The sequence below is a fragment of the Saccopteryx bilineata genome, chromosome 7 (assembly GCF_036850765.1).
Source record: "Saccopteryx bilineata isolate mSacBil1 chromosome 7, mSacBil1_pri_phased_curated, whole genome shotgun sequence".
NCBI lineage: Eukaryota > Metazoa > Chordata > Mammalia > Chiroptera > Emballonuridae > Saccopteryx > Saccopteryx bilineata.
This window is the reverse complement of record NC_089496.1, coordinates 57873164-57891870: the sequence shown is the minus strand read 5'-3', so window position 1 is coordinate 57891870 and position 18707 is coordinate 57873164. Positions and strand designations below refer to the sequence as shown.

The window sequence follows — 18707 nt, the reverse complement described above, 5'->3', positions numbered from 1 at the left end:
CTGTCCCTGTCACAGTCAGCCTGTCCCATGCCCATGCCCAGCACTGCTCTAGCTCAGCTCTCTCTCTCGTGGTGCCCAGGCCACCAGAACCAGCCCAGCCCACTAGTACCAGCAGAGCCCACAGGCCCCTGGCCTCTGAGCTGGTGCTGCTGGGCCCCCCAAAGCCTCCCTCCTCACATCCCTGTCCCACCCTCAGGCCCTGTGTCATCCTCTTCCTTGTCCTCCCAATACCAAGGAAGCCTTGAGCATGTAGGACTGACCCCACCCTGGTACCTGAGGCCCGAGGTGAGGCCTGGCCTGGGACAGGAGTGCCCACCCTGGAGATGCTCAGCCCTGGAGGCACACACAGCTCCCTGAGGCTCATGGGTTAAGCTCAGCTGCCTGTCCCCAGGGCTGCCGGGCTGTGGACGCAGGCCCCACAGATGGAGGTCAGCACCAGTGAGGCAGGGGCTCAGGCCAGGAAACTCTGGTCAAGGCTTCTCAATTAGTTCAGATCTGCGCGGGTGCTCATGGGGCTACCCAGTGCCTGGGGAGCTGGGAGAGCTCCAGGCCAGGGGCTTAGTGCACACCCTCCTGCCTGACCCTGGGCGTGGAGGAGCTGTGGGACCCCCACAGCACTGAGGAGGCCCATCCTGCATACCTACCCTGGGTCCTGCACCACGCCTCCCAGCCCTCTGTCTGTAGTCCCATGTCACCTGCTCAGGGCAGTACCTCCTCCACACACAGCCCTGTCACAGCTGCACAGCCATGTCCTCACCCCCACATTCTGCCCCGCCCCACCCCACCCCACACATGGGACACTGTCCAACCTGTGAGGGCCATCACTCAACAAGGGCTCAGGGGGCAGAAGCAGGTGAGGCCAGGGGCCCAGGGCCGGCTCTGGCCAGCATCATAGCTGCCCTGAAGGCCCACTGAACCCTCCCCAGCGCAGGCAGAGGCGTCCACGTGCAAAGGCCAGGAGGGGCTGATGAGGAACTGCACAGCGCACGCAAACCCCCAGCCACCCATCACCCAAGTCCTCGGCCCGCAGCTCAAGAGCAGACTCATTCTCCGACCACCATGCCTCTGCCTCTCCGTCCCTGGGGGAGGCCCCCGAACCCCCGGGGAGGTGTGATCCCAGACCTGAGGGTGGAGCCCGTGACCTCCCTGCCTGTCACATCCCACGGCAGCCAGGACCCCGCTCCCCAGCGCCCCGCCCACGGCATGCGGCCCACCCTACCTCTGGCCGACAGCTTCTTGGTGTTGATGATCTTGGCCGCGTACTCATGACCGGTGCAGAGCTTGACACAGCGTCGGACCACAGAGAAAGCCCCCCTGGGAGTCAAATGGGGATAGAGACAGAGAGTTGATTAGTCCCCTGTGGACACCCAGCACCCAACCACACGGCCAGGCCTTGGGCAGAGATCTGTGAGAGGGAAGGACCCTCTCCCCAAACAGCTCCCCCCTCCTCTCTGTGCCATCCCTGTGGGGCCCTTCCCTGGCAACGGGCAGAGCCACCCGGCACCTATTCCGGCCCTGGGTCCTCGTGGGTCAACAAGACCCAGGGTGCACGCAGCGGCCCCCCTAGCACCCTGTGCCAAGTCTGCAAGACCCAGTGAGTGCTCTCTGTGGGGGTGGGTCAGTGCAGCCACAGAGGACACACTGAGGGTTGTGGAGAAGCATCAACTCATTAAGCTGCAAAGCTGGAGGAGTGGGCCTGTCCCCCACGACCACTGTCCCCCACGCCCACTGTCTCCTACATCCACTGTCCCCCACGTCCACTGTCTCCTACATCCACTGTCTCCCACATCCACTGTCCCCCACGTCCACTGTCTCCCACATCCACTGTCCCCCACGTCCACTACTCTCATCTCCACTGCTCTCACCTCCACTGTCCCCTTTCCCACAGCAGACGCCGCAAGTCCCACATTACACACCCACAGGTCAGTGCTTCTGAGGCAGCAGCAGGAGGCGGAGCCCCCCGAGAGCCAAGAGAAAGAAAAACACGCAGGAAAGTGGGGTATGATTGCCGAATCCACAAACACTGTCCCAGGAGGGGAGGCCGGTTGCAGGACGTGGGGAGCCTGGAGCCCAGAGAGCCGACACAGGCGGGAGGCAGCCTGGGGCCCATCAGAAGGTCCTTCCTGGTATTTGACTCGTCACCACCACTGGTTTAATTTGATTTCAGCTCATTTCTGAGAACATCAGACCCAGCACACGCGAGGCTCAGACGGAAAAGGAAACGTCTGGGAAAAGGTCTTAGTCCAGGGGGCTGCTGGGGGCCAGAGGGTGCAGGGGTTGGTCTGGCTCTGTCCTCCCTTCCTGGAATCGACAGGCACAGTCCCCCAGGGGACCAGCCTCCCCACTACCCACACAGCCCGACACCTGCGTGCGCCCAAGCCTAGGGCTCTAGGTGACGGAAAAGTGGTCTCTTAAATAGAGAACGCTTTTTGCTATAATCCTTTTGGAGACAAAACTTCATTAAAATGTACAGTTCACTTCCTGATGAAAAAAAAAAAGAAGATAAACGTTACACTAAATCTAATTGACCATTTTCTTAACTACCCAGGTCGTTAACAAGCGATGGCTGTTCTCAGAGCTGTGTCTTCTCTCTCAGCCGGTGGACAATGGGCGATGGCTACTCCAGGGACGCAGGGACGGGCTGCACTATTCACCCTCCATCCTCACGCCCGTGTGGTTTTATCACTATGTGCAGGGGTACGTTCTCAAAAGATTTTTTTATATGAAAAAAGCGTAAAGAAAGGACGATATTTTTGATGGAGACGGTATTTTTATTTTATTTATTTATTTTGTATATTTCTGAAGCTGGAAACGGGAGAGACAGTCAGACAGACTCCCGCATGCACCCGACCGGGATCCACCCGGCATGCCCACCAGGGGCGACGCTCTGCCCACCAGGGGGCGATGCTCTGCCCCTCCGGGGCGTCGCTCTGCCATGACCAGAGCCACTCTAGCGCCTGGGGCAGAGGCCAAGGAGCCATCCCCAGCGCCCGGGCCATCTTTGCTCCAATGGGGCCTTGGCTGCGGGAGGGGAAGAGAGAGACAGAGAGGAAGGAGGGGGGATGGAGAAGCAAATGGGCGCTTCTCCTATGTGCCCTGGCCGGGAATCGAACCCGGGTCCCCCGCACGCCAGGCCGACGCTCTACCGCTGAGCCAACTGGCCAGGGCCTGGAGACGGTATTTTGACAGAGCATGGGAGGGCGTGTAGCAAGGGGGAAAGGCAGCAGGCTTCATGCAGCCTGGGTTCCGATCTTGCTCCCTGGCGTCCCAGCTGCATTCTCTGAGCCTCAGTTTCCCCTCCATCTCAGGAGCAAGAAGGACTCCTGGCCATCTGCCCAGATGGCTTTAGTCTTGTCCTCAACACCCTCACTCATGGCTGGTCCCTGCACCCCTTCCTGCTCAGGAGAGCTGAGAGCGCCATGCTGACAAGCCTGAGCTGCCATCGGGGACCCTTGGGCCCCCAAAGAGCTGGGAGATCCAGACACAGCTCTACAGGCCTCCCTGGATGGTTGGGCTTCCTGGGCCGGAATCCGACCTCAGGGCTGGCTGGCCCCCAGCTGGAAGTTCCACACAGTCAGCCTGCCCACTGACGGGAAACTTGCAGTAGGTGGGCACCGTCAAGGCACCAGACACCACAGGTTCCCTGGTCCTAGAGTGAGCAGGGACCCACGGGGACCTTCCCAACGCTGCTGTTCAGACAGGGTGCACACAGGAGTAAGGAACAATGGCCGGAAACCTAGCACACAGCAGGGCAGGTAAATAAAACGACCAAGAGCCAACAGCCAGACGGATCACCCCAGAGAGAGCTCTGCAGACCCCAGTTCCTGGCCACCTGCTGCCCCACATCCTGGGGACCTGCTCCCCACGGATCAGACCCCGCTTTGGGTCTGGGGTGGTGCTCGTCCAGGAGGAGGGGGCCACACAGCGAGGGAGCGTGAAGGCCCAGGCACAGCACCCAGCATCCAGTAGGTGCTCAACGGTGGACCCTGCTCTTGGACACAGGACTCCTCTTCCTGAGCCCCACCTGCCAGGTGTGAGGAGGGCGCTCTCTGGGGTGGGACAGTCCTGCCCCTGCTGCCTGGCCAGAGGGAAAGTTTTAGACAGAGCTACCCCCACCCCCGTAGGTCTGACACTGAGCATCTGCACAGCAACGCCCATCAGAGGTGAGGGGACGTTGTGTGGGGGCCAGCGTCAGCCCCAGACAGCTGAACCTCCAGAGAGGCCTCGGCACACCTGCTGGGGGACCGGAAGGGGAGTCGCTGGGCTCCAGAGAGCAGGTCAGCAGGACCGGGAGGACCTCCCAAGGGTTCCTTGAATGGGGGGGGCTGTCAGGGGGGGCAGCTGTGGGTCCACAGTGTCCCCTGTAGGGCTGAGGCCATGAGCCCTGTGGCAGTCAGAGGACAGTGCATGCGGACAGGCTGGTGCAGGAGCACGTCAGGGGCCACAGTAGCAGCAGCATACACAGCGAGGCCAGCCTGGCACTGCCCGAAGCTCCCATCGACATGGCAGGTGGTGGACGGTGGCCAGGTGGAGGGTCGCAAAGGCCACTTGGAAGGAGGCCACCTGGGCAGCTGTCAGGAGAGGTTGGGAAGGTGTCCTGTGTGGAGTGGAGGGCAGGGAGGAGGGGGGGCAATGAGCCAGCCCTGGGCTGGGGAACCACTTGAGTCTCCAGGTCACCCCTTGATGCCCAGCATGTGGCACCTGATGCTAAACTCACAGTTAATGTCATTTGAATCACATGTTCGGATCCCAAGGCCCGGGCCCTGAGCGTTTCAGGGCTTTAACAAATAAAGATACTTTACAAAGGAAACTGGGGTACCAGGGGACCACAGCACACGAACAGCCACGAGTAGAACCGGGAGCCCTCACTCTGGAGCTGCCTGGGGTGCTGTGGGCCTCTCACCGGCCAAGGGGTGGCCAGCTGGCTCCCACTCGCCCCAGCCACCTGCACAGCCAGCCACTCGTTACGTGGGCAGCGGCTCTCAGGACCCAGAGTCCTGGGACTGGGGCTGCTGGGGTTCACGTGTCCCATGCTGCACCACGTGTCCTGGCAGAAGCAGCAACAGCTCAGGCGTCCACTCTGTCTCCAGGTGCTGCTACCTGTGTGGCTCTCAGAGTGCTGGGGTCCGCACACGACTCCCGCTCTCTGCCTGATCTCCGTGGGCGCCACTGGGCCCTCCTGGTGCCAGCTGTCTGGGTGCTGAACAGCCTAGGGGGGGGACTCAGTCCATGAGCACAGGTGCTCAGCTACCGCAGGTAGCGTCCTGGGAATCCCTGATGAGTGACCTCCTCACAGTCCGCATCAGGGACCCAACACTTTAATCTCAGAGCCACAAACAGCCAAGTGCTTTGAGTAAAAGAAAGGGATGAAACCCTGTTTGTCTGTTTTGTTAAGTCCCCACCCAGGTCGGGCACAGAGGTCCCCTCACAGTGAGAACATCTCCACCTGCCATTCCTCCCAAGATGGTCCTCCTGCAACAGGCTGAGGTCCCCGTCACAGGAAGGAAGCCAGTGCTGCCCGTTGTCACCCACGGACAGATGGCAACCCAGGAACTGCAGGGCCTGAGTCCCACTCCTGCTACGGCTCCAAACAGCCTGGGTTCTAGAAACAGAACCGGACATAGCTCAACTAGAGACCATACTGGACATCCCAGACCACGTGGATGGACACCAGGTCCCTGTGGTCTCTGCCAGCACCCCCGGTGAGTCGCCTTGTGTATTTAACAGCACTGCACACGGAGCCCCTCTGACCCAGATTAGATATGGAGCATCTCCTCACAGAGCCTTTCCACGGCTGGCAAGAGCTTCTGCCATCGACAGACATTTGGGATGGTCCCAACTTCCCTTCTCATAACTGGCCCACCGTGAACTCTTGGTTATTTCCATAGAGTTTATTTCCAAAGGCACAATCGCGGGGTGTCTTAGAACTTGCAACACCAATGATGGACCCCTGTTCTTACGACTGCCCGGCGTCCAGCGCTGGCCTCTCTCAGGTTCTTTCTTGGAACCCTGACCTCTGAGCCTGGGCAAGAACTAAAGACATGAGTCACCTTTGCTAGCGTCCTCGGGTCACTGCAGCAAGCACCACAGAGGGGGCCTGAAGGGGAGTCTGTCCCAGGCTCCCTGCAGCTGCTGGGGGTGTGCTGTACCCTCGGGGCTCCCTGGCTCCTGCAAGCATCACCCCATCTCTGCCTTCGCACTCACATGGTGTGTTTTTATCCAAACTCCCCCTCTGTGAGGACACAGTCGTACTGGGGGTGGGGGGCCCATCCTTTACCAGCACAGCCTCATCTTAACTATATTTGCAGCAACCCTACTCCTTCTTTCTTTCCTTCCTTCCTTCCTTCCTTCCTTCCCTCTTTCCTTCCTTCCTTCCTTCCTTCCCTCTTTCCTTCCTTCCTTCCCTCTTTCCTTCCTTCCTCCCTTCCTTCCTGCCTGCCTTCCATCTTTCCTTCCTTCCTTCCTTCCTTCCTTCCTCCCTTCCTTCCTTCCTTCCCTCTTTCCTTCCTTCCTCCCTTCCTTCCTTCCTTCCTGCCTGCCTTCCTTCCATCTTTCCTTCCTGCCTGACTTCCTTCCATCTTTCCTTCCTTCCTTCCTTCCTTCCATCCGTCTTTCCTTCCTTCTTTCCTTCCATCCTTCCTTCCTTCCTTCTCTTTCTTCCCTCTTTCCTTCCTTCCTTCCTTCCTTCCATCCATCCTCCCATCCTCCCTTCCTTCCTTCCTTCCTTCTGCCTGCCTGCCTTCCTTCTATCCTCCCATCTTTCCTTCCTTCCTTCCTTTCTGCCTGCCTGCCTTCCTTCTATCCTCCCATCTTTCCTTCCTTCCTTCCTTCCTTCCTTCCTTCCTTCCTTCCTTCCTTCCATCCTCCCATCCTCCCTTCCTTCCTTCCTTCCTTCCATCCTCCCATCCTCCCTTCCTTCCTTCCTTTCCTCTTTCCTTCCTTCCTTCCTTCCTTCCTTCCTTCCTTCCTTCCTTCCTTCCTTCCTTCCTTCTTTCCTTCCTTCCTTCCCAAGCCCATCAGGAACACCCTCCCCCAACCACATTTGCCGCAAGGTCCTGCACTGTCTTCCTAGACAAGACAGGAACACAATTTCAGGGACGTTCTCTTTACATTTCTGACCCTGCTGGGAGCAGACGGAACTGAGTGGAGGGGGCGATTTCTGACCAAATTAGGTTTCCGAGAAAACACAGGGCATGCTCTAATGAGGTTTAGATGTAAACAAACCACAGGCATGCCGTGGACTTAGAAGCAAAATCACACAATCAGATCAACTGATGCAGAAGCAAGCATTTGACAAAATCCAGCATCCATTCAGACGACAGCTCCCGGCGAACCGGGAAGTGAGGAGGACTGACAAGCCTGATAAGGAGCCCTGAATTAGTCGGCTCGGGCTCTCAGAACAGAACAGCACAGACCGGGGGACTTACACAACAGAAAGTTTTCCTCATAGTTCTGAAGTCTAGAACTCCACGGTTAAGGTCTGACAGGGTGGTGGGACAGAACCTTCCAGTGGGATGAGGGTCCAGGAGCAGGAGAAACTGAATCCTGGGACCTCCTGGGCAGAGGGTGGGGGAAGGGGCAGGTAAACGAGGTCCGGAGCTGGCCAGAGGCTTCTTAGGGGCAAACAGTCTCAGCAGCTCATGGGACCCTCTTCTCAGGACTGGCGTGGCCGAGAGCTAGCCCGGAGGGCTCCCTCCCATCCAGCCCGTCCTGGCTCTGCGGTTCCGGCCGGCCGGTGTGCCGCCTGCTCTCCCCAAGACCCCGACGACTCCATGCTGGTGTCTGTCTCTCTCCTTCCTCACCTTTCTCTTGGTGACACACATTCTCCAGGAAACAGGCAACAGCCACACTAGGCGCTGCCCCTCGGAAGCCGTGGAGGTGACCCAAGTAGCGGGTCTGCATTCGGAACAGAGATAGGACGGGGGCCAGGAAAGCCCAGCACCCCCCTGGACCCCATGGAGCCTGGCACCCCCTCCGCCCACCCACCCGGGCACAGGCTGCGCTGGCCTCTGCGGAGGCTAGACGGGGCTCCCAGAGACCATGACCTCTGGCCTCTGGGAGGACCTTCCAGAAAGAAGGCTGGTGGGCTCCCTGAAGCCCAAAGATCAGCCTGGAGGAGGAGGCATGTCTGGAAGCCTGAATGCCCACACTGAGGCCTCAGGCCCATCCAGGGCCACTCACTGCCGGGGCCTCTGTTCACCGGCTGCAGGACAGCTGAGCCAAGGTGGCCTCATCAGCCACCAGACCCCCCAAAAGAACCACGGATCTGAAGCCTGAGGTGAATTTGGGGACCAGGGAGCACAAGCCCTATCAATCTGTGGTCGCCCCGTTTTTCAGGCTGAACGAATTTCCCTTCCTTTCCTGTGACCTGCCTGCTGACGTCCTTCCTCCATAGCTTAGTTGGATTTTTGCCTGTTTTCTCACCGACCTGTTGGAGCTCCGTGTGGTGAGGCCGTCACCCCACTCACCGCACGGGACAGCAAGGAGCGAGGCGGGTCTGTCCCTGTGATGAGCTTGGCTGTTCCTCTGCTCCAAATCCAGACAGCACGGAATGCCGGTGCCTCCCGGGAAGGTGGCAGTTGCTGGGGGCGGGACCACAGCGCTGTGGGCTCGGGAAGGAAAGCCCACCTCAACCACGAAAATGGCAGAACTGTGTTTGCAGAGGCACGACCTCACCTGGCTCTGGTGCTCACCCGGGGGAGCCCCCAGAGCCTGAGCCCACAGCCCGCAGAAGCAGGGGTCCCCAGCCTCCAGGCCCCCTGCCAGTGCCCCGATGTCCTGTACGCTCCGGGGCTGTCTGAGGGGTGACAGACCCAGGTCCAGGTTCCCCACCTGCGGTGGACCCAGCAGGACTGACTGCCGACCGATCCCAAAGCCAGTCCAGGATGGCTGGACTCGCAGTCGCAGGATGACTCCGTGAACAGACTTCCTCCGCAGCCAGCCGGCCTGGGAGCACGGCGCCTCACAGAGCGACCTTCGAAGGCAGCTCTTCAAAGCCGCTGCCCCACTCGGCACAGTGAAGGCAGTCGTCCGCAGCTCACAGCGCAAGGGGTGGGGGGACAGCCTGCCTGCCACGCACTGGCCTCCGAGCACAGACCAGGCCCCACGTGGTGCCCGGACCACAGGTGATGTAGAACTTACAGGATGGCCCTGTGGCCACCTGATTCCTTTTTCCTGCAAGCTGTGTCAACTAAAGCCCTAGGGGTTTGTTACTGTGTTGTGTCAGATCAATTAGACTTCCTGGTCTTTGGCTTTGTTCCTGAGAAAAGCAAACACCGGCGAGGTCAGCCCGTGAGCAGCTAGCATCTCGCCGTGAGTGGGGGGGCAGGTCACAGAGGAAAGACATGGGGTTTCTTCCCACAGAACCCCGACACGGAGCCCAAGGGGCCCCAGCACGTCATTCCCAAACTTCCTGGGGAGACTGAAACCAGAGAGGTGGCGTGGTGGCCCACGGAGGAGACCACGTGTTACGTCCTCTGCACGCCCACGCCCACGCCCACCCCCACAGCAGCGCCATTCATAACGGCCGAAGAGTAGAAACAGCTCAGAGTCCATCAGTGGGAGAAGGAGATTCTGACAGGGGCGACAACCCGGATGGACCCCGAGGACGTGATGCCCAGTGAGATGAGCCGGACACAGGGGGACACGTGCTTACACGAGGTCCCGAGGAGCCAGATCCAGAGACAGAGAGGGTGGTGGCACCAGGGGCTGACGGAGGGGAGACGGGGAGTCAGTGTGTGATGAGGACGGAGGTTCAGTCTGGAGGATGGAAAGTGCTGGAGACGGTGGTGGTGGTGACGGCTGTGTGACAATGTGAATGTACTTAATGTCACTAAGCCGTACAGTAACAAAGGGCTACGACATTTAATGGTAGGTTTCACGTGAAGTACAGTTTACCACAATAAAATAAAAAACCTGGAAGTGTATGCAGCCGTGTCTCTGAGAAATCATTCAGAGAATGAAAGAAATTGGTACTTGTAACGCCACCTTTCAAATCAGGTTTTTAAAAAGAGCTCCCTCAGCCCTGGCTGGCTAGCTCGGTTGGTTAGAGCGTCATCTCAAAGCCCAGAGGTTCGCCAGTTCGATCCCAGGTCAGGGCACCTACAGGAGCAGGTCACTGTTCCTGTCTCTCTCTCTCTCTCTCTCAATCCTAACATCAATAAATTTAAATAAATAAATAAATAAGAGCTTCCTCAGAGGTGACAGGATAGAGCAAAAAAAAAAAAAAAAAAAATCCCTCAGTGCCATGTGACATGTCAAATTTTAACTCCTACTGACAAGAAAAATTTAAAAAGTCTGACTGGGTTGTTGCGCAGTGGATAGAGCATCGACCTGGGATGCTGAGGTCCCAGGTTCAAAACCCCATGGTTGTTGGCTTGAGCAAGCGGTTACTGGCTTGGCTGGAGTCCCCCACACCCTGTCGAGGCATGTACGAGAAGCAATCAATGAACAATTAAAATTTCTCCTTTCTCTCTCTCTCTCTCTCTTTCTCAAAAAAAAAAAAAAAAAAAAAAATCCGTCAGCACAGACAGTGAACTCAGAGGCATGAGCCACTGTGACAGGCAGGCACAGGCCAGTGCTTGGCCCGGATGTCTGCAGCTGGGTGCCCACCCCACCCACTGGCCCTGGCTCTCTCCTCCATGTGGTCAGGAAAGCGGCCTGTCCATCACTGGTTCTGAGCTGTGTCCTCCTTAGCCGCCACCGGCCACCGTGTGAGTGGCCCACACAGGGACGCCCTTGCACAATGAGGAGGCGGGGCTTTGAGAGAGGAGCCTCCCCTGACCCGCCCTCCCTCCCAACACCCATCAGCATCCCCCGCCCGCTGTGGAGGGACCTGCGTCACTGCACAGAGGAGGACACTGCGCTCAGGCCCCGTGTCCTCTCGTGTCTGGCAACGCCCCGGGCAGCGGCCTTGGCTGACTTTGGACAGAGCTCTGCCAGGGCATCGACCAGACTGTGCTCCAGCTGGGGCCCAGGCTGAAGACCCCGTGTGCCTCAATGTGTGACGGCATAAAAGTCTCCACAAGGCCAAGCCCCAGCCCACCACCCAGCGGCCACTGTGCCTGCCCTGGGGCTGGGGGACGCAGGGTCCTGGCTGGCAGAGGTGACTGGAACTCAGAGACAACGGTTCAGCCTGGAGAGAAACTGGCAACTGCATTCCCAAGGAGAAGCCCCCACCCCAGTGCCTGTGACCTCACGGAGCTGTGGAGCCCTGAATGCTCCCTTCCAAGGGGCCACTGAGGATGAGGAGGCAGGAGGAGTGGTCCCCAAGACACCATCTGGAGAGACCCCTAAGGACCTTTTAAGGGAGGGAGAAAAGAAAGGAGGGGACACAGAGGGGGCAGGGAGGGCACCCCCTTGCCCCAGGCCCCCACCTGACAGCATCCCCAGCACAATGAGGTGACACCCATGGGCCACCACACCAGGAAGTGTGTGGAAGTCAAAGAAGAGCAAGGAAAAGAGAGGACACCTCCACCAGGCAGGACACCTGGCCTGCGTGACAAAGGCAACTATACAGAAAAGCATCTGTTTATGACCATCAGAAAATAAGAATATGGGATAAACACATGCCTTCTCAGGCCTGCAGACAAATTCTGAGAAGCAACACTTTTCAGACACTCCCCCCCACACACACACACCCCCGCTGCTGCTAAGAGGGCCCCACCAAGACCTGAGGGCACGGTCCCTCCCATGCTGGAGCCCAGGGACACAGATCCTGCAGAGGAACGAGGGACACCCGAGGTGTGAAGGAGGTGGCCAGAGATCCCCGTGACAGAGCTTGGGGTTTGGGCTCCCCCGAGGTCCCCATTCCAGCCCTCCCCATCACTGCCAATCCTGCTGACAGTGCGCGCTCCCCCACCGCCCACACCTGTCCCCACACCTACTGGGACCCACCCTCCCTGTTCCCAGGGAAGCCTCCTCCTCCAGCACCAGCCTGTGGTGACATTGTACCTGCGGGAGCCACGCCCTCGGTCTGCTCTGAGACCCTGCTGGAACCTGGGCCAGCTGTCCAGGTGTCCGAAATGCCGAGATCTGGGGAATAAGCGGCATGCTCGAGCCAGCAGCGGGGGGGGTGCTGCGTGTCTCACCCTTGGGCCCCTCTCTCTCACGCGCGCGTGCACGCACTGTCTGCCGCACGCCAGCCGCACACTCCTTCCGGTTCCAGCTGCTTCCGGGCACCTGACAGGCACCCTGGTGTGGGACGCAGTGAAGGCTGGGGAAGGGTCAGTGCTCTGGACCCTGTCCTCGGGCTCCATGAGTGACCACTCTGGGGAGGCCCTGGCCAGAGCTGCCGACACTGTGTTACACTCAGTTCTCAGCAACGTGAACCTGGAGATCCAGGTTTGCGAAAGAATTGCTTTTTTCCACGTGGGTTTTATTTGTTTTCAAACATCTTCAGTGAGAGCTAACTCACATACCAAATAATCTACCCACGTAAAGCACATAATTCAATGTTGTTGTTTTTTACTACATCCATTCATCACCACAGTCTCAGTGCACAACATTCTCATCCCCCCAAACACACCTGCGCCCACAGGGCCTCCTGTGCTGGACGCTTCGCATAAAAGGGACCACGCACAGTGTGGCCTTTGTGATGGCTTCTTTCACTGTGAACTCGTTTTTGTGTGGACACATTCCCACATCTCCCGGGCGCCCACTCGGGCACGGGACGCTCTGAGGAGCTGCCGACTGTCTTCACAGAAGCTGCGGCACTTCCCCGCCAGCCACAGACGACAGATTCTGCCCGCGTTCCCACCAGCACATGTCACTGTCTGTCTTGACTCTTGCCGTCCCAGGGCAAGTGACGTGACATCTCTTTGTGGCTTTGCTCTGCGTCTGGCCAATGACTAAGGGTGTTGAGCATCTTTTCATGAGCTAATTGCCCACGTGGGTCATTCGTCTTTTTACTGGGAGGCAACAAGTTCTTAAAATATTCTAAACAGGCCCTGGCCGGTTGGCTCAGCAGTAGAGCGTCAGCCTGGCGTGCGGGGGACCTGGGTTTGATTCCCGGCCAGGGCACATAGGAGAAGCGCCCATTTGCCTCTTCACACCCCCCTCCTTCCTCTCTGTCTCTCTCTTCCCTCCCGCAGCCAAGGCTCCATTGGAGCAAAGATGGCCCGGGCGCTGGGGATGGCTCCTTGGCCTCTGCCCCAGGCGCTAGAGTGGCTCTGGTCAGGACAGAGCGATCCCCGGAGGGGCAGAGCATCGCCCCCTGGTGGGCAGAGCTTCGCCCCTGGTGGGCGTGCCGGGTGGATCCCGGTTGGGCGCATGCGGGAGTCCATCTGACTGTCTCTCCCCATTTCCAGCTTCAGAAAAATACAAAAAAAAAAAAAAAAAAATTCTAAACACAAGTTCGGTATCAGATTAGCAAATATTTCCTCCTGTTCTGTGGGGTGTCTTCTCACGTTCCTGGTGGTGTCCCTTGAAGCACAAAGGCGTTCATGTTGAGCCCAAATTTATCTATTTTTCTTTTGTTGCTTGTGCTTTCGGTGTTGTATCTAAGAAACCACGGCCAAATCCAAGTTCCTCTTACGCTCTCTCCTAAGAATTGTGCAGTTTCAGCTCTTACAATTACGTCTATGACCCATTCTGAGATGCGTTCTGCATCCGGCATTAGGTGGGGTTCCAACTTCAGTTTAGTCTGTGGATACCCAGCTGCCCATCTGCCGAATGGGTCGCCGTTCTTTCCTTATCCCACTGTCTTCCTTCCCAGTCACAAGTCAGCTGACCCGAGACGGACGGGCCTCGTCCACACTCTCAACCCTGCTCCTGATCGACCTCTTCACCCTCCCGCCACACTCGCCCGGCACGTATGCACAACACGTCCTGACCGCTGTCGCTGGACAGTTAGTTTCGAAATCAGGCAGTGGGGGTCCTCCAACTTATTCTGTGTTTTCAAGATGGTTCTGACTCTCCTGGGCCCCTTTGCGTGTCCATAAGAATTTTAAAGTTAGTTTGTGAATTAAAACAAACAAGCAAAAAAGGCAGCTGGAATCACGATAGGTCCACCCTGAGCCTGCAGGTCAGTTTGGAGAGGGAAGCAATCATTAAGTCTTCAGATCCACGAATGTTACGTCTTCCGATTTAGGTGGGTGTTCTTTAACATCTCTCAACGGCAGTTTTGTATTTTCAATGTTCAAGTCTGGTACTGCTTCCGTTAATTTATTACTAAGTCTGCTGTTTTCTTAGATACTCTTGTGAAGGAACTTGTTTTCCCTAATTCTATTTTGGGAGTGAAATACAATGACTTTTTGTGCCGTGATCTTGCGCTGTGCAGCTTTCCTGACTCCGTCCCTTGGTGCTAACAAAATTTCAGGAGACACCCTCGTCTTGCTCCTGCTCTTACTCTTGGGGAGAAAGCTTCCCTCCTTTGCCAGGGAGTGTGGCAGCTGTGGGTTTTCCACAGCTGCCCTTTAACAAACTGAGGATGTTATTGCTTGTTTGCTGAGTGTTTTTCTTTCTTTTTCTTTTTTTTTTTAATCAGGAAACAAGGTTAGATTTTGTCAGGTGCTTTGTCTGCATCTATGGAGATGGGTCTATAATTTCTTTGTATTAACTGTGGTGTTTACGTTGACTTGATTTTATGTGTTGAGCCCACCTTTCATCCCTGGGATGAAACGTTACTTTTTCACAACACGCAACCCTTCTCACGCGTTGCTAGCGTGTTCGGCTGGTGTTTGGTTGACAGTGTTGTGTCCACAGTCACAAGGGACGCTGCTCTGCAGTCTGTCCTGAGGTGTCTTTGGTTTGTTCGTCAGGGTGATGCTGGCTTCACAGAACGAGCTGAGAAACATTCCCCCCTTTTCTATTTTTTGGGGAAAAGTTTATGAAGGACTGGTATTAATTCTCTAAGTGTTTGATCGAGTTTACAGCGAAGTTGCCTGGGCCTAGGCTTTGCTTTGCGGGGCACTGACATTTTAAACTTTATTTATTAATCCCTTTCATTGTTGTTAAGTCTGTTCGAACGTTCTGTTTATCCTTGTGTCAACCCAGTCGCTGTGCCTTTCTACCAGTGCCCTGCTTCACCTGCGTCCCCTAACTGTGGGCACCCGGCCGCACACAGAATTCCCACCAGCCTTCCACTCCCGGAGGGTCAGTTATAATGTCCCCAATTTCATTCCTAACTTCAGCAGTTTGAAGCCTCCTTCCTTTTTCTTGGTCTGATCACGCTTTTCATAAACGCAACTTCCCTGCTAACTGGCACCACCACCCTCTTCACTGACTCTCAGAACAGAGGTGCCAATGGCCCCCCTGCACCGGACAGTGACCTGTGAGCAATGGCGCTGCCTGCCTGCGTCCCCACCATGTCACACGCGGGCAGGAGCCCTGCCCGAGACGGGGCTGGCAAATGGCAGGTGTGCGAGCAAGGGAGGAAGGAAGGAAGGGAGGGGGGAGGAAGGGAGGGGGAAGGAAGGAAGGAAGGGAGGGGGGAGGAAGGAAGGAAGGGAGGGGGAGGAAGGGAGGGGGGAGGAAGGAAGGAAGGGAGGAAGGGAGGGAGGGAGGGGGAAGGGAGGAAGGGAGGAAGGGAGGGTGGGAGGGAGGAAGGGGGGAGGAATGGAAGAAGGGAGGGAGGGAGGGAGGGAGGGGGAAGGGAGGAAGGGAGGAAGGGAGGGGGGAGGAAGGAAGGAAGGGAGGGAGGGAGGGTGGGAGGAATGGAAGAAGGGAGGGAGGGAGGGAGGGAGGGGGAAGGGAGGGTGGGAGGGAGGAAGGGGGGAGGAATGGAAGAAGGGAGGGAGGGAGGGAGGGAGGGGGAAGGGAGGAAGGGAGGGTGGGAGGGAGGAAGGGGGGAGGAAGGAAGGAAGGGAGGAAGGGAGGGAGGGAGGGAGGGAGGAGGAAGGGAGGGTGGGAGGGAGGAAGGGGGGAGGAATGGAAGAAGGGAGGGAGGGAGGGAGGGAGGGAGGGGGAAGGGAGGAAGGGAGGAAGGGAGGGTGGGAGGAATGGAAGAAGGGAGGGAGGGAGGGACCTGCAGAGGAGCAAAAGAAGCCTGTGGTGGCACAGCGGACAGAGCATCAACCAGGAACACTGAGGTCCTCGGTTCAAAACCCTGGGCTTGCCTGGTCAAGACACATACGACAAGGAATCAATCAATGAACAACTAAAGTGAAGCAACTATGAGCTGATATTTCTTGCTTCCCATCCCTCTGTCTCTTCTCTAAAATCAATTTTAAAAACAGAAAAGAAAGCGACAGCGGACCCCCCCCCACGGCCGGTCAGCTGAGTCCACTCTCGGGCCAGGAAGCAGGAGCGGACGTGGGCCTGGCTGAGCACAGAGCGGTGTCCATGCTGCCCACTGGACACCACGGAGACCCCACCCCCTCTGGTCTGGAGGGGTCCCCCACATGCAGCGAGGCCTGGAGTACCTGCTCTGCTCACCGTCCCCAGCAGGCGCTGCTCTGACCCACGCCGGCACTCTTCACCCAGAAGGCCCCTGACAGACTGGGCCGGACGATGACTGGGGGCCCGGCGCCCCTCCGGGGACAAAGCTGCACGCCTCTCAGCGTCAGACTCCGCCGCAAGCTCCCAGGCCACGCCAGCCCCGCAGCAGCACTTCCCGGGTGACAGGACCGGGGCCGCAGGCACCTCCCGCCGCCTCCTCTGCTGCAAGGCCCCGTCTCCCGCGGAAGGCCTCGTCACGGGGGCGGGGGCGGCTCGCACGGTGGTGCCCACAGCACGGCACGGCTCATGCTTCCTCCATGACATGTTCTTCAGTCTTTGCCTGGCGAGCGCCAATCTGTTCCAGAATTCAACAGAAGCTCAGATCTGGCTTCACAAAGACTCGTAACTTAGTTATCTGGATCATTCGGCCAAGGCAAACCTATGTCCACCAGGAGTTGCTGAGCAGGCTGCTGACCCACCACCTGGGAGACAAGACAGTCGGAAGCCGGGCAGCTAGCAACCACACTGACATAAAAGCATGTGTTTATTTTTAATAGATCCCAATCTTGCATGAATAAAATATAGATTCATGTAGTATGCCAATATGATAATTTTTTGAAAACTTCGTTGATACATAATGCATTTTTATGTTTCTGAACTAACAAAGCAACGAACGGGCGGCGGAGAAAGATGCTTCGAGAATAATCAAGTCAGATTCCATTTTTGTCAGAGACAGAGAGAGAATTAAATGTTTGAAAATATATTTGAAATCTCCAGAAGGGCCAGTGTCCGGCCTCGGACCCGGTGGCCCAGGGAGCAGAGGGAGAGGCGAGGCAGGTCCGAGGAGCTGACGCCACGCCCACCGTCTCCAAGCGCTTAGATTCCGGGCGGCGTGGTGTAGACGCGTGAGCAAACCATCTCCGTTAGAAACTTTTCTTTTAGGTGGAAGGAGGACAGACAGACGTGGCACCTCTCTCCCAGGCTCTCGGGAAAGCCTCCAGAGCAGAACAGAGGGGGAACCTGCTCAGCCAAGAACCAAGGCCCACAGCCGCTGGGGCTCTCCGGCCACCCTCTTCTGACGACCCCGGAGGCCCCACTTCCATCACAGGGCCTCCCGTTCCTCTGTCACGCTTGTCAGAGGACAGCCCCCACTTTGGGTTCTAAAATATGGCCAGCACATATCCACACACGTCCCTGTTGCTGAGCGCCGGCCGGCACGGGGTCAGAGGCAAAGACCGACGTGGAGCGGACGTCTCGAAACAGGGTCGGGGCCAAAAACCGACGCCGCGTATACGGTGACTCCGCCTGTGTTTTTAAATGGTGCGTGTGTGTGACATCATACGCATGCGTGTCTGTACACACGCAGGTATCACACACCCACACAGATCCTTTCACTGACATTAAACAAAGTCCAGGGTCCTCTGGGGAGCGAGGAAACACTGAGTTTAAGAGTCACGTTTATGGCACAAACGTGTATTGCTTTTTTTTTTTTTTAAGCACAAGACATTGTCCTTGTAGTTTGTTTAATTAATAAACTAAAATTTCAAGCCCTGTTGGTCCCAAATGGGGACAGAGTGTTGGTTGTCATGGAGAGACAAGGAAAGGGAACCACAGGACAGTGCCTCATGATGGAAAAGCACAAGGGCGGCGTGATGGACGGCCCGCTAAAGACAGGCGAGGGCCTGAGGAGCTGAGGGTCAGAGCAGACCACAAGCAGGCGAGAGCCAGTCCGTGGAACGGCAGCATTTTTAAAGCACAGACCGGAGAGAGGTGATGAGGTCCTGCACGGAGCCGGGGGCGGAGTCCAGAGTCAAGGCCTGGATGTAGCCCTGCCCTGTGTGGCCTGGGCCCCGGGTGGGAGGTCCCCACACCTCACTCCCCGCTCCTGCAAGCTAGCAGCAACTGGAGACCAAACATGCTAATGTAATAAGCACCATCTAACCGTCGGCGACTGTCACCAGAGGAGAAAGAGTGCAGGTAGCAAGCGCGAGCTATATTCTTAGCTCTCGGTAAAGTAGGTTATGGTATAAAAATACCACTCAGTAGTAACTAAGCGAGCATCACCTTCATGCACGTCCTGCAGCAGTCAGCGTGCTCGCTCTGTCTGAGCACCCTCCTCACTGAGTCAGGACACCGGCCCCAGGCTGGTCGCCCCTCCTGATGTGCAGGAGCAGGTACCCAAGGGGTCACAGCTAGCTGTGGGAAGGGGCCTGAAACCCCGCCTTTGTATGGGGGGACTGACTGCCTGGCATCTCAGATGGTGCCAGGTGCTCAGGAAAGACGACGTGGGGGTCTGGGATATGATCTTGCCAAGCAGCGGGGGGGGGGGG

General features: G+C 57.5%; 1 protein-coding gene across 15 annotated transcripts in view; it reads right to left on the bottom strand.

Annotated features, from left to right (window-relative positions):
* The window catches only part of CAMK2B (calcium/calmodulin dependent protein kinase II beta), a 67793-nt gene that overhangs the window by 45330 nt on the left and 3756 nt on the right, over positions 1 to 18707 (bottom strand). For all 15 annotated transcript variants that reach the window (XM_066238653.1, XM_066238651.1, XM_066238656.1 and 12 more), the window contains exon 2: positions 1220 to 1314. In XM_066238653.1, coding sequence (XP_066094750.1) covers positions 1220 to 1314 — 95 coding nt within the window. The remainder of the gene's footprint in view (positions 1 to 1219; positions 1315 to 18707) is intronic.